General features: G+C 38.9%; 1 protein-coding gene across 5 annotated transcripts in view; it reads right to left on the bottom strand.

The window, feature by feature from the left end:
- The window catches only part of Mgat2 (alpha-1,6-mannosyl-glycoprotein 2-beta-N-acetylglucosaminyltransferase), a 392,506-nt gene that overhangs the window by 41,733 nt on the left and 338,305 nt on the right, over positions 1–12,468 (bottom strand). For all 5 annotated transcript variants that reach the window (XM_065220140.1, XM_065220138.1, XM_065220141.1 and 2 more), the window contains 2 exons: positions 523–675; positions 303–391 (listed from right to left, as the gene is read on the bottom strand). In XM_065220140.1, the coding sequence (XP_065076212.1) occupies positions 303–391; positions 523–675 (242 nt within the window). The remainder of the gene's footprint in view (positions 1–302; positions 392–522; positions 676–12,468) is intronic.

Here is a 12,468-nt window from a genome sequence, read left to right as displayed (position 1 = left end):
TGATTCATTTGCGGCTACTTAGATAAAATTTTACAACAACAGCTCTGGTTTCATTCAAACCGGAAATAGCCGTGCTAGATTCAGGCTTTTTCTGGCTGATTTCAACTGGAAATGCTCTACAGAAAGACGCGGAGAGCTTTTCAACACTCTAGACTTTTTAATATTCTTGTATTATGAACTTTATTTAGTTATCCGCCACATTTTTCCCAACATGTTTGAACATTTTAAAAATTCCAATAATTTAATAATGCCTATACCCAATAATTTGAACTATCGTAAAATTGCCCCGGCCCGACACTTACTGTTCCTTTTTGATATCCCTGGGACAGTCTTCGGGATCCGCTCCGGGGAATTCGCTCGGATGTGTCTGTATCGAAAAAGGATAGAAGATCTGTGGAAACGGAAAAAGAAAGAAAATAATGGTTAGAAAATCCCATTTAGCACTAATGACGCAGTATGCTTACAGAAAAGGCAAATATTGAGCTCGAAAAAAATAAAACAAACATAAAGAAAAATGCTTACCTGCATAACCTTACAAAAGTCTATACTCTGCACCAGATCGTTGATGTCGTCGTCAAAGTGGTCGTGGGAGAAGACCAGCAACGTCCGGGAGATGTCCCTAGCCTGTGCCAGGCTGACGATTAAATGGCGTAAATAGGTTATCCTTTTGTGTACCTGCCGAGACGAAACGACGGAAATTAGTATTGGATCCGGTTTGTCTTGTTTATTTTATTTTTGCCACCGCGTTTTTTTCCGCAAGCTGCAGCAGATACACAGAATGAGTGGCAAACGGAGAGTTAATTAGCTTTTAATTAACGCCGGTGGTGGAATCGTTTCGGTACAGGTATAACCAGAATCTGACATCAGGGGGAGAGGAAGTATAGGGGGGGGGGGGGGGAGTTGTCATCGAGTTTAGTTTTTATTGCAGCTTCTGCCAACTTGATGGGGTTTCATGAAATCTCGGATTAACTTTGATTAAACGAAAAACTCAATATAGGACGGACATTTTCCTCAGAGTTTTCAGACTGGGATTTCTTTTATGAGCGTGAACGTGAAGGGTGGAAATATATCTCGCCTGGAAAGCTGCTTTCCTCGCGGCGCTACATTGAGTGGTAAATGGCCATGGCGAAATGTGTTATTGTCGAGTGAGTATTGCACGACAAAGTAGTGTGACTGAATTACGTACGGCGTGACGATGAGCGAGTCAAACAAAGAACGATGGGAAGGTCACTGGAGAAATTAATACATTAACAGTAATGTTATTGCTCGGTGTTATTTAGCTCATAAAAGCTTTATGCGTTCATCCTTCCAACCAACAGCTGCAAGGAGGAGGATTTAGTCTCAGCTGCCCTGCCGATAGTGGTTCACTGAAGTGTGTAAAATGGTACTTAGCATAGAGATTGGATTGTGCCATCCCGTCGTGTATTGTGTAGGATTACAATGTGGAAGTCGGTTGAAGCTGTAAATTAGGAAGGATCGGCTCTTTTTATGAATCCAAAAGCTACACCCAACCGGGAAATGTAAGATTCTATGACAGATTTTTCTAAAAATTATACTGAATTTGCAATGTTTCATCGCATGAACAGATTTTGTACTGTGTTCGTCGGAAGATTTTTTTAAATAATTTTGTAACTTTATGTTAGCTGGATTTTCGAACAAAGTTTGTTTCCCCAAATGCACTACGGCTAGAAAATGATCTCGTAAAGGTTTTGCACGAATATATTAATTCTAAGTAATCTTGCTTGGACTATGCGAAATTTTAATTAAAGAAAAGAAATGCTTGATGTTTTACTTATTTTGCATCGTCCTCGTCATTCTTTGTAGCATTTAAATACTTCTCCCAGCATTTTGATAGCAACATGAATTATGTCAAACTTGGACCTGTTTTAAAGCCACGTAGACTTTAATGAGGGAGGGGAGTCCAGCCAAAGAATACGCTCGGTAAAAATATTTTAAAATTTTAGAAAAGTATACGAGGGGGAAGGTAGGATTTGCAATGTCTAAAAATTGGTCTACGTGGTTTATGGACAGCCCACAGGCTGAACTGAATGTTGCACCCAGATTGTAAGTTACTCATAGATTTCGTTAGTCACAGCTGCTGTGACTCGATGGAGACGCATTGTGAACTACCTTACATCTTCATCGTTTCCATGTATTTTTAAACAATGATTTTATATTTAAGAAAACTTGTATCTCCAAAACGGCTCCTCCGATATCGCTAATTTTTTAATATGTTATGTTTTAGTAAAAAATATTAATATAAGAAGTTTTTGAAGACCCTTGCAGTGAAAATCAAGAAAAAGCATTTGTTTGTTCATAGAAAATCAAATATTTTTGAGTGTTTCGTAATTTTCCTTAAAACTACATTATAAAATCTTTCATTTAAGGTCAACCGTGAAAAAAAAGGCATTTTTGAAAAAAAAAACATTTTTCGGACCAACGTAACACGGAAATGGTCACCATAATAGCGGATAAAAAATACGAGTTTAATATTTGATGATAACTGAAGATATAATAATGATAAGGATAATGAATGAATGATAATGAAGGATAATGATAATGAAGAACTCAAGGGGTGGTCACTCTACCCAGCATTTCACGAGTGCTGATGGCCGCCACAATCTGACTGAGTATCTGGTAGGGAACATTCAATTTGATGTTTGGGTTATGAATTTTGATGTATAAACGATCAAATTTGACCTTTTACAGGTCAAACTACACAAGACAAACTTCAAATCATATGATCCCTACCAGAAACTCAATCAGATTGTGGCAACCATTACCGCTTGAAAAATGCTGGACACACTTGTTTTGCGCCAACTTTTTTCTCAGTGTACCTTTGTGTGCCACAGCTGGCACGGCAGTGCCGAGAAGTAATTAAACTGACTTTTGTTTGCTTGTGAATAATGAATTGTTTTAAAACCCGATATTTTGGACGCTTTGTGCTAGTCACGACTGTCGGATCTAGGGAATCGAAAGGCGCTAAGCGCAAAGCCATTCCAAGCGACGAACATACGAAGAACACCAACGGAAGATCAAAGCCATGAAGCAGCTGTACTATAGTCGCTATATTCATAGTCTGGCGGATAGAATCTCGGGAACCAATTGAGCTGTCAAATAGCGGAACCAATCGAGCAAATCACGACCAACAACAGAAAAGAGCACATCAGCTATTGCGAACAAAACTTCGGAAACCCCTTTCTCGCCTACGCAAACTAAAACCAAACTAAGGTTGAGGAAAGTTTCCCCTATCTGATGATGCCAGTAATTTGCGTTCGATTGGCGAGGAAAGAATAATCAACGTTTTGTTTATAAAAGTTGAAAGTACCTTTTCAATTGTTGGTCTAAAATATATTGAATTGATTCTGCTTTTTGATAGATCGAAATTCTATCCGCCAGGCTATGAATATAGCGACTATAAGCTGTACGAACCGCCGACGGTAGACAAAATCAATCGGTTGAAGGAAACGGAACATTTCTACCACTCAAATCTGTTCCGGCTGCAGGTGGAAGAGATGCTAAGCGAGGTGAAGGTGAAATTCAAGGTGTTAAATTATATTGAGCGTTGGTTGGGCGATTTCCGGAAGTTTCTGAGGACGGTAAAAGATTCGGACAATGAACGATATCTGAAGGATGTGGATTATGAAGAGGTTGATTTTCCACAGGGATTTCCCGACAGGTGGCATGTTCTCGCCAAGGAAAGCTTCAAATTCTTTCAGCAACGGATCGTGTACCATATTGGATCCAGTCGTTTGGGAACATCTTATGGCAAGCCACTCAAAGTAGATTTACTACTGGAGATTCCGGACTAGTGTTGCCGGAAGGAAGATAACAGTGTTATTTTTTAATATAACTAGATTTTATTTCAGCAATTATTAAAAGTAGTATATGGTAGCATAATGGAAACGACAATTTTAACCACTCGTCGGCACCTTCCTCTTCTTCGTCGAATTATCATTCCTCGTCAAACGTCGTCTCCTGGTACTGCTGGTAGTCCGAATCCAGTCCGGTCATGTTGCTCTCGGCTTCGGTGAACTCCATGTCGTCCTTTCCCTCGCCGGTGTACCAGTGTAAGAAGACCTTCCGGCGAATGCGTAAGCTGAAAGACCTGCAGCCAATCGCAACCCTCGGAATCCTTACGGACAACATCCAGCACAGAATTCACCAGTTCGGCACCCTTGGTGTAGTGTCGTCTGACCCAGTTGTTTCCAGCACCGGACTGTCCGAAAACGAAGTTATTCGGTTGGAACAGCTGTCCAAATGGTCCCGCTCGGACCGAATCCATAGTTCCCGGCTCAAGGTTGATCAGAACCACTCATGGGACGTACTTTTCTCCGGTCACGGGAGCCTGAGTAACGACTTTAATAACGAAGCTGGAGCTGGTAATGTTGAGATTGATTGAGCGGTGTTGCTATGCAAGCGATTACCCTGATTTTTTCATGTACCTACTTCTTCGGACAGGTAATAGGATGTGCGCTGACTGTACTTTGGTGAATTCAATTCGATTTTGGAGAATCACTGGCGGGACTGATGGAGATTCACGGTTGTGGTTTGTAAAAATTGGATTGTATTGTGGCAACATCATCAGGCGCAGAAAAAGTTCAGTGTTGCCAGTAACTTTAAAGATCATATCGGGTGTGCCCAAGTTTGATTTTGACACACCGTGTAGAGTGACCAACCCCTTGCGCTAGCCATTATTTCACCGATGGGTGATTCATCTTTGACATTAGGTGCTTTCCGGTTTTATGGCACTATTACCCGGATAAAAATAACCATACAATTACCATAAAATAAAATACAATTACAAGCAAACCTATTGGCCACAATCGATCTTATTGTGCGTATATAGTACACGAAATTTTAGCATATTGTTATTACATTAGATGTATAATACGTACTATTTAGTAAGAGTTTTCAACAATAGAACAACAATTCAATTAATGGTAAATGGCTCAAGTTTGTCCGGGAAAAAGTGATTTTTCGTATGGTTAAGATACATAACGACCCCCTTGTTCCATTGTATATTACCCCATTTACCATAGATTCTGTTGTGGACACAATACATTCTATTGTTATTTTATCTTTGTGGAGAATAAGATTTATTGTAAATACAATAAACTCTATTGTATGGTTACAACACATTTCATTGTACCTCTACGGTTCTTTTTTTTACGGGTATAGAAGGCTATGATTTGTTGAATTATGTTCAAACGTAACAGGTGAGAAAGGAACCCGTTGAGTTCTTTACCAGGTCGCTGCATGTCCTCGAACAGACCAAGGGGAAAGTTCCACAGGATCAGACAGGACCAGGCCTAGCTGACCCAGAAATATCAGGGCTATCAGAAGATGGTCGACCTGCAAAAGTAAGAATACCAGAAGGAACATCCCGAGTTGCAGAACGATAATTTGGAGAATTGGTTTGAAGATTACAACGCTCGAGAGTTGAAACAGATTTGGGAAGCACAAATGGCGACTCACGATCAGCTGTGGACGCGAAGCTGGGTGAAGTGGTTGAAGCGAATACTTGGACTGCTCCCGGTACATGGTGGAGGAGGTGTTCCGGAAGCATTTCGAATCTATAGAAGATAAACGAAGTCCTAGGATGCTGATTTTTTGCCTGAAGGTGCATCATGTTCCAGAGCATCGTTCTGCAGAAAAAACACTCTAAGACAAGGGGTAAGTCATTCAGCACAGTGTGCCGAAAGTAGATTCGGCACAGTTTGTGCACATCCTTCGGCACTATCTCGTAGACATTGGATTGTTCATGAAATAAAATGGAAGCACTGCTGGACAGCTGTCATTGAAGTTGTTCACAACCTTTCGTGATGTTTGACTGTGTATTTCAGATACATACTTTAATTGAATATACTAGAGGAACTCAGACCAGCAATTCACTTGTCGGTTCACATTTAAATTCGAAATGTTGGCTTCCGAGGGCTGTCAATTGCTATCGATGCCGGTCACAAGTCATTGAACTACTACGAAAATTGAGTGTACTACGAACTGGAATACAAACACAATTTGGATGGATTGGATCATGCAATGGTAGGGGTTGGATACGGAACACTCAAAGGAGAAGAATACTGGCTAATCAAGAACTCCTGGTCCAACTAATAGGGCAACGATGGATATGTTTCGATGGCGGTGAAGGCCTCACCACCGATGCGACGTATGTAAACTTGAAGTGAGATTTTGGTTTAAATTAGAATTAAGTAAAAGAGTAGTTTTATTTTCGGATATGTGTCATCTTATACGAGATGAAATAAATGGCTTTCAATTTTTGTAACAAAAATAAAAGTTAATTCGGTTGAGTGGAAGCAAATGGTCGTCTACCAAACCAAACTCATTTGAACAATACCGAACTAATTTTCACGGCATAATCACACGGATTTTTTATTGTTCAACTCAACCTAATTAACTTGTTGAGGTACTACGATCTAATTTTCCCTATATAATTCTCTACGGTCTAATTCTCTCGGAACTCCAACCCGTTGGTAAAACCGAACGTCTTAGCTTGGAATCCTTCTTCTTGGAATAAACCATTCCAACGTCGAAAACCACCGAGAGCTTCTTGCTCGGAATCATCACCTTCAGCAGTTCCTCTTCCAGATTGAGCAGAAAGGTGTAGTGCTTCTGAATTGTTTCCGTCGGATTAACCAGCAACGTTTGGACGACATTAGAGTAGTCGGACTTGTAACGCGCACCTACAGATGATCAATCCATAATGCAGATAGGTCTTGTATATGTCGTTATTTTCTCGAACCAACACCTTCACTGACGGAATGCCCTCCTCACCGTCCTTCTCGATCTGTTTCAGGAAATCGACCTTCTTCTTGCTGGTCAGGAAAAGATTGACTTTACGCACAGCACCAGCGAGGTCTTCAGCGAGGTCGATTTGCTGTAGATGGTTTCCTCGTCTACGCCGACCGCCGTCAGAATGCAATCCACCTTCTACAGCGAATCATCGAGGGAAAACTCTGGTTCCTTCCAGATGGCGTAGAGGCGTTTTATTCGTCGGTAGAAGGAATCCTTATCGAGCACGATATTCGACATTTTCGGGGCCGTTGCGATTGCAAACCTAAACATTCAAGCTGTCAGAAATACCGGGTTGGCAAATATATCATACTATTCGCATTTAAAAAAAATCGAAGCTTGCTATATGCCCGGCACTGCCGCCACCATCGGCACACCAGCGGTACACTTGCGGCACACTGAGAAAAATGTTGTCCCAAGATTGGTGAGTGGAGTGACCTACTCCTTGCTCTAAGACTTCAGTTACCACCTGACTATAATAGGTAAAGGTATTGCCGAAGCCGGCATTCATCCTACGTAGATAGCATTATTGTTTAAATTATAAACAAATGAATGGTTTCCACAGCAATAATAGATTGATACGCATACTAAGTCTTACCGATTTTTTTTCTTTATTTAAGAGGTAGATCTTACCGATTCAATCTGGTAGTCTCTATACACATGCTTGTCCTTCAACAATAATTGTTGAATTACTCTTTAAGACTTATAGAGATCAAAGCGAAGAGAAAATCTATATAGGGGAAATCGATGTAATGTAGGCCTAAATGCCCCTAATTTGGGTCCACACATAAATTCAGCAATCGACTAAATTTTCAATAGTCACCAAAAATATCCATTAGTACCGTCTCAATGACGAGTTTATTTAGATAAAATTAATAAATTGCAGATTTTTAAAGATGGGCCCAATCTTAGATCCATAGTATAAAATTAGAGCCATTTCCCCATTTCATTACATATAAATGAATTTGTGTCTGTCTGTCTGACCCTTATAGACTCGGAAACTACTGAACCGATCGGCGTGAAAATTTGTATGCAGGGGTTTTTGGGGCCGGGAAACGTTCTTATGATGGTTCGAGACGCCTCCACTAATCAAGCAACTTTAACCAAATTTGGTATGTGGAGGTCTATGAAGGCAAGAATTGTTTCTATGGTGGTTCGAGACCCCTCCCCTCTCTGGTATGTATATAAAAGCCAATGTTTGTGAGTATGTATGTTCCAGCATAACTCTGGAACGCCTGGACCGTTTTCCACCAAACTTGGCATCCGTATACCTTGCTATAAGGGAGATGGTCATAGGGAGTAGCCCCTTAGATAAGAGGGGGTGGGGTTACATACAATATAGCATACTTTTTTTGAATCGACGCATAAACTCAAGCTAATGAGGCTTATTCTGCACCGCGCGTGTGGTGAGGTGAAAATAGTCACCTCACTGTCACGTGACTTTTCTCACTCGACAGTCCGACAGTCGACTCGAGTGACGTGAGAGGTTCATTTCACGGTAAGCGGCAAAGGTGACTCGGGGTTCATTCGACGAACTGTCAGTTTACCTTGTTGATTGCAAATGGCGCAAGCATCTTTTGATAATTCATTACGAATTAGATTTACAATTATGAATATTAATTACTACAAGCGATTGTTAACATGTTAAGCCCGGAAATAAAACTGATTAAATTTAATATTTTTTGTCAACAGTTTATAGCTTAAATTATCTCTTGCCATGACGTTAAGTGTGAACAAAATAAATGTAAAATAGATTGACTAACATAGGCCCATTGTTTTTATATTGTTTATGTTTTTCAAAAGAAGATTATAACAAGAATTTTACGATAACAGCTTTATTTTTGTGCTTATTTCACCGGTACATCAATCTAATTCTCATTTTTCAATTACTTCCGAACACTGCTTTGACCAAGCAATCCTTTAAGGTAAGATACATGTATATTCATGAGTGATTTGAGCTGCAAATGTTTGTGATTCGTTCTAGACTATGAGCAGCTTCGCGTTTTGGTTGGACGATTACGATATTTACGAAGAGGATGCATCAGTCGTACGTCTGGAACGCCGGATGATCAGAGATCGTTCGAATCTCCTGGAGATGCCTGCTCATATGTAAATTAATTGTTATTGAGCTGTTCAAATCGAACATTTTAATGGTTTTTTTTCTGTAGGTTTGTAAGGTATTTTCGAGTGTCGAAGGACTTGTTTTGCCACCTACTGAACATTGTTGAAGTTCAACTTGGAGCCTATAGGATCAACAACTGTTCTTCCGGTTATCAAGCTCGTCGCCACCATAAGGTTCCTGGCTGAAGGAAGCTATCAAAAGGGTGTCGGAAACGATCTTTTTGTGGGTATTGCACATCCTACCATTTCTAAGGCACTGGCACAAGTGATTAATGGAAACTTACGTATGCCCAGATGCAATTATGTTTCCTACAGAGGAAGCAGAGAAAAATGCAACAAAATTGGGATTTTATCAGAAGTGGATGGGAGGCATATTAAGGTTTTCCCTCCACCATCCGATATTCATCACTCATATTATAACCGAAAGAGGTATCACAGCCTCAATGCATTGATTGGCAGTAGGATTACTAGCAAAACTTGTCTTGTATTAAAGTTTGTTTTTTCAGGTTTGTGATCATCAGCTAATGATACGCTACGTTGATGCGAACTATCCATGATCTAGCCATGATTCATTTATTTGGAATGCTAGTCCGTTAAATGAGCACTTAAAAACTAATTATCAACGTGGGGAACGGAAAACTTGGCTTCTAGGTAGGTTTATTATGTAGTGTATAAATAAATATCAGTAATATGGTATTCTAATATTGCATTCCGAACTACTTCCAATTCTATTTCTCGAAATAAAATAAAGTTTAATGAAATACTATCGAAGACCAGAATAACCGTGGAGAGGTCAATTGGAGTGCTCAAAAATGTTTTTTCGGTGCGTATTAGGTGCAAGACAATTGCGCTTGCGAAATTTGTAATGGTAATGGTTCTTAACAACCCATTATTTGTAAGGTTCACTTCAAAAAAACCATAATACATAAGGTTACAACTTAATCACTCAAACGTCCATGTGAAGTTCCATAACAATTTCAGTTGATGATGATGGTCCCACCTCTTACCCCTACAAAGGTTTGAGCTGGACGATTTATCTTTAAGATAATTAAATATGACATTTTAACCAGGTTGGCAAACAAAATCGAACTGGTTTCAGTTACAGATATAAATTCCCTTCAGAGTTTACAGTTGCTTCACAGCGATATAAATGTGGAAAAGCTCAGGCGTCCACCTCTTAGTTCGCCTTTTTGTCCACCTAAAATATTCATAAGTATTACAAGCAATCAAGAGTTAATGAACAATCAACAAAGCATCCTATTACACTAGTAACCTCGCAATCTGATGCTATCATAATTTTCAGCAATGTCAGGAATGCTCACGAACCCCCAACATTTGCCAGAAAACTTACTACTAACTCAAGGTATCTTCCAAATAAGCTTCAAAATTGCATTTTTTTTTATCACATGTTAAATTCAGTCCTCTATATGCGTAATACGCGCTCGAGGCTCAAACCTTTGTAGACTACTATTTTTTTACTACTACTATTAAATCAAATATAAAAAATCCATCATCACCATCGTGGCGAACAAAATAGTTTTTGCAGTGCTACAATAATTATTGAAAAGTCGTTATAACAGCTATCCATACAAAATAATCCGTTCAAAATAACTTCGTCAAGATACATAATTTGTCAATTCATTAAAAAAAATCACTGGATAACCGTTCAAAAGACAGTTTTAACGTATGAAATGCAATGTCTCTTAAATTCTGCTAATGTTGTTGAACGTTTAATGTGTCTAGGCATCGAATTGAAAACATTTTTCCTTTAAAAAATAATGAATTCTGTGAAGCACAAGTCAAGAAATGTGGTGTTCTTATTTCATCCGCGTTTCTAGTATTATATCTATGATAGTCACTTCCTCTTTCAATTCGATCACACAAATATCGAGGCAGCAAACCGTTAACTACTTTAAAAATGCACACCATAGTCAAATATACAATTCTTTGCTTCACCGACAACCATTGTAAGGCGTCTAGCATCAAAGTTGAGGAAGTGAATCTATTACATCTCAAAATCAAACGCATTATTTTATTCTGCAAGCGCTGTAATCTCGATATTTGTGTTGCATTGGCCAGAAATAAAATGGAAGGGCAGAAGTCAAGATGAGGAGAGATGATTGATTTGTATAGCTGTATTTTACTGGCAATAGTTAAATCGTTTTTCAATCGACATAGAATTCCATACTTCTTGGCAATTTTCTTGATGACATTGTCAATGTGAGAGTTGAACTTAAGTTTGTCATCAATAATCACGCCAAGATATTTAATCTCCTGAACGCGATCAATAGTCTCATCATCAATTACAACAGAGACGTTCTCATTTAATCGATTCCGCGAAATTACCTTAAATTTAGTTTTACCTGTATTCAATTTTAACTTAGATACTGCAAATCTTCATTCAAGTGCGAGACGGCAACTTCTAAATCCTTAGCTGCAATGAATAATACAGTATCATCTGCAAAAAGATTAATGTCGCAAAACCGTAAAACACGTCGCAAGTCATTAATATACATAATAAATAAAAGGGGCCCTAATACACTTCCCTGGGGCACTCCAAGGTTGTTCCCCACGGGACTGGAAACAGAATCATTAAAAACAGTCCGTTGAGTTCTGTCAGACAAATAGCTTTCAAACCATTTATATGCAGTACTCGTAATTCCAAAGCGCTTGATTGTACTTAACAGTAAGGGCCTAGAAATTGTTTCAAAAGCGCGTTTCAGATAAAAAAAACAGCAACAATCGTATCTTTACGCTCCAAGTTGTCTTTCCACTTCGCCAACACCAAATTCAATGCAGTTTCACAAGAATGACCTTCCCGATATCCCGATTGTTCTGGTATCAACAAAGAGTTGCTATTCAAATACTCCAACAGCTGGCCTTTAACAACAAGTTCTAAGATTTTCTCTAATGTGTGCAACAAGTTGATGGGACGAAGCTCTTCGGCTTTAATCGTTCCAGCAACTTTTTGAATAGGAATCACTAAGGATTCCTTCCAAATTTGTGGCACATGTCCATTCTGCAATGATACATTAATAAGGTCCAGCAAGATGTGGCCAATGACATGAAAGCAATCTTGAATAACTCTAGCATTAACATTATCTACTCCAGCCGATTTTCCTAATGAAAAACAAATAACTCTAAGTTCATCTAATGTGATTGGGTGAAAAACTTCAAATCTACAACTACTATTAACTGGCTGTTTTATTTCGTCAGGTTCATCGACCAATTCAATAGATTGATTAATCAATGAAATGCTATCTACGAAATAATCATTAAACTTAGCTGCAATTACTTGTTCTGACTGTTCTAATGTACCATTAAAAGTTATGGACCGCGGTTTGCAATTACTATGTTTTAATAAAGATTTCAAAATTTTCCATAACTCTTTGCTGTTGTTTTGATGCTGATCAATCTTCCTTTGAACATATTTTTCTTTATCGATTGTGAATACTTATTACGCGCGATTGTGTTCCTAGTCCAATGATTGTCATTATTAGATCTACAAAACTTTTTGTACCATTTGTCCCTTTT

The sequence above is a fragment of the Ochlerotatus camptorhynchus genome, unplaced genomic scaffold, assembly GCF_037179485.1.
Source record: "Ochlerotatus camptorhynchus isolate MF236.1 unplaced genomic scaffold, CSIRO-AGI_Acam_v1.1 ptg000116l, whole genome shotgun sequence".
In the NCBI taxonomy this organism is placed as follows: domain Eukaryota; kingdom Metazoa; phylum Arthropoda; class Insecta; order Diptera; family Culicidae; genus Ochlerotatus; species Ochlerotatus camptorhynchus.
The sequence above is the reverse complement of the archived record's forward strand: the minus strand, read 5'-3'. Positions and strand labels throughout refer to the sequence as shown.